The following is a 2,984-nucleotide window of genomic DNA, read 5'->3' as shown; positions in this document are numbered from 1 at the left end:
CACTGTTGCAGTATACAGAGCTGAGCCAGAACAGTGACAGCAACGACAGCACCAGGCGGGAGTACCACACGTACCTGTTGATTAGCCATTACTATGCCACAAGAGCAGCCGTACAGACAGACCTCTCACTCAACGCCATAGCAGCCAAGTTGTCCGTGTCCCTGTTGAGACACACAGACATTGTGCCTGCGGACAAGGCTTTCTACGAGGCCGGTCTTTTGTGTAAGGTAAGTGTAAAGTTTTTATCTGTATACTCTCTTTTCACTCTTTTACTTGTTTCAGTCATTTGACTGCGGCCATGCTGGAGCACCACCTTTAGTTGAGAAATTCGACAAATGACTCTTTGGTCGGCCCGAGACTATAGTAGAAGACACTGGTCAAAGGTGCCACGCAGTGGGACTGAACCTGGAACCATGGCCGCAGTCAAATGACTGAAATGAATAAAAGAATAAAAGAGTAAAAAAACATGTATCCATATTATGTTCAGTAATCCCTCAACTATAGCAGGTGTCAAGTTCCAAGTTCCATGATAGGGGAAAATCCATGAAGTAGAAACAATACTAAGCTGTATAATTGTTTTTTTTAATTATTTTTATAATTTTGTATATATTTATTTCATTCTAAATGCAAAACAACACCACGGAGGAATCGACGGAAGCTTAATTAATAAACTGCGACAGGTGAACCACAATATGGCAAGGGATTGCTGTATATATGTGTGTATATATGTACGCAAATGTAACGACCGTCATATCTCTCTCTCTCTCTCTCTCTCTCTCTCTCTCTCTTTCTCTCTCTCTCTCTCTCCCTCTACTCTCTCTCTCTCTCTGACCATCTCTACTCTCATTCTCTCTCTCTCCCTGTTAAGTCTCCTCATTCTCTGTCTGTCCCCCTATCTATCTATCTATCTATCTATCTATCTCTCTACCTATCTATCTATCTATCTATGATCCCTATTGATCGGCCTTTCCTTTTTTTTTTTTCCAATCCCTTTTGATCGAACTCCCCCTTTTTCCCTTCCTACGATCCCTTTTGATCGACACCACCACTTTTGTTTTTTTTTCTTCCTTCCTTCCCCCTCCCAAAAAGAAAAGCTCTACATTGTATTTGTCCCATCTTCGTTGAGCCCTGTGTGGCTAATAAAAGAAATGTATCTATCTATCTATCTATCTATCTATCTATCTATCTATCTATCTACCTATCTATCTATCTATCTATCTATCTATCAGTCCATCTGTCGATCTATCTATCTATCTAGCTTTTTGTCTATCCATCTATCTATCTATCTATCAGTCTTTTTTTTCTCTTCCCAAAAAGAAAAGCTTTACTTTGTATTTTGCCCCCCTCTCTGTTCAGCCCTGTGTGGCCAATAACAAAACATATCTATCTATCTCTTAATTTATTTCTCTCTTTCTTTCCATTTCTCCTCTACTTTCCCTTTGTCTGTCTCTTTCTCTCTGTCTCTAACTTTATCTGCCTCTCTCTCTGTCTCTCTCTATCTGTCTCCCTGTCTCTTTCTGTCTGTCTGTCTTTCTCTCTCTCTCTTTATGTCTCTGTCTGTCTGTCTGTGTCTCTCTCTCTCTCTCTCTTTGTCTGCCTGTCTCCCTCTATGTCTTTGTCTATCTGTCTCTCTCTGTCTCACTCTATGTCTGTCTCTCTCCATTTCTCCTCTTCTTTCCCTTTGTCTGTCTGTTTCTCTCTCTCTATACGTGTGTCTCTCTCTATGTCTGTCTCTCAACTATCTCTGTCTGTCTCTCTCTCTCTCCATTTCTCGTCGTCTTTCCCTTTGTCCCTCTCTCTCTCTGTCACCCTTCTACTTATCCATCCTCCCTGCATTAATTCACCTACATTCTCACTCTCTCTCTCTTTTTGTCTCTCATTATCTCTCCTTGTCTCTGTCTTCTCTCACTTTCTCTCTTTCTGTCTCTGTCTCTCCTCTCTCTCTCTCCCTCGCTCTCTCTCTCTCGCTCTCTCTCTCTCTCTCTCTCTCTTTACTCACCCCCGCCATCTGCCACTGTCCTCCAGTTACCACAGTGAAGCTATAATATCTTTCAGTATGTTTACATTATATTAAACTTAATTTAACGCACCATCTGGTGTGTTGTATTCCTTGCAATTACATTGTATAAAGACACACACACACACACACACACACATTACATAGATATCTGTGTGTGTGTGTATAAGTGTACATCTGCACATTTATAGTATATATATATATATATATATGTAAACATATAGTCTGTGTCTATATATTTGTATGTATACGTGTATATATATATGTATCTATATATGTGTGTATATATATATATATATACATATATATATCTGTGTGTGTGTGTGTGTATATATGTGTGTGTGTATGTATGTATATATATATATATATATATATATATATATATATATATATATATATATATTTATATATATATACACGTGCATACATACACATATACTCACAAATATTTGGGTATAGATGGTAATTATATTGTTATTATTTATTAATATACATGCACATACGGACGTACATACACACCTAGACTTCTATACACACATACATATAAGTGTGTACATATATATATAAATATATACATACATACATACCAATTTCCCTTTATATATGTATATGTATATATATATGTAAATATATATGCATATATGTATGTATAGATATGTATATATTGTGTGTATATATATGTATGTATGTATGTGAATATGTAAGTATATATATATAGATAGATAGATATGTAGACATATATATGTGTGTATATATACACAGAGCAACATGTACATACACACATACATTCCACTTTTTAATAAATCTACTTTGAAGTTTTTTTAATTTTTTATTTGTTTTTTTTTTCAAAATAAATTGCTTAAAAAAAAGAAAAGAAAAAGAAAGACCATTTCAGAAACAAACAAAAAAAAAAAACCACAGAAAAAAAAAATTAAATTTGTCTCCCCTCCCCATCCCAACTAACCCC

General features: G+C 36.1%; 1 protein-coding gene across 1 annotated transcript in view; it reads left to right on the top strand.

Annotated features, from left to right (window-relative positions):
- Positions 1–2,984, top strand: part of LOC106873882 (intraflagellar transport protein 172 homolog) — a 94,584-nt gene that overhangs the window by 64,247 nt on the left and 27,353 nt on the right. The window contains exon 34 of the mRNA XM_052977743.1: positions 12–233. Within this exon, the coding sequence (XP_052833703.1) occupies positions 12–233 (222 nt within the window). The remainder of the gene's footprint in view (positions 1–11; positions 234–2,984) is intronic.

Source organism: Octopus bimaculoides, chromosome 28 (genome assembly GCF_001194135.2).
Source record: "Octopus bimaculoides isolate UCB-OBI-ISO-001 chromosome 28, ASM119413v2, whole genome shotgun sequence".
NCBI lineage: Eukaryota > Metazoa > Mollusca > Cephalopoda > Octopoda > Octopodidae > Octopus > Octopus bimaculoides.
Note: the sequence above shows the minus strand (reverse complement) of the source record. Positions and strands in the feature narration are given on the sequence as shown.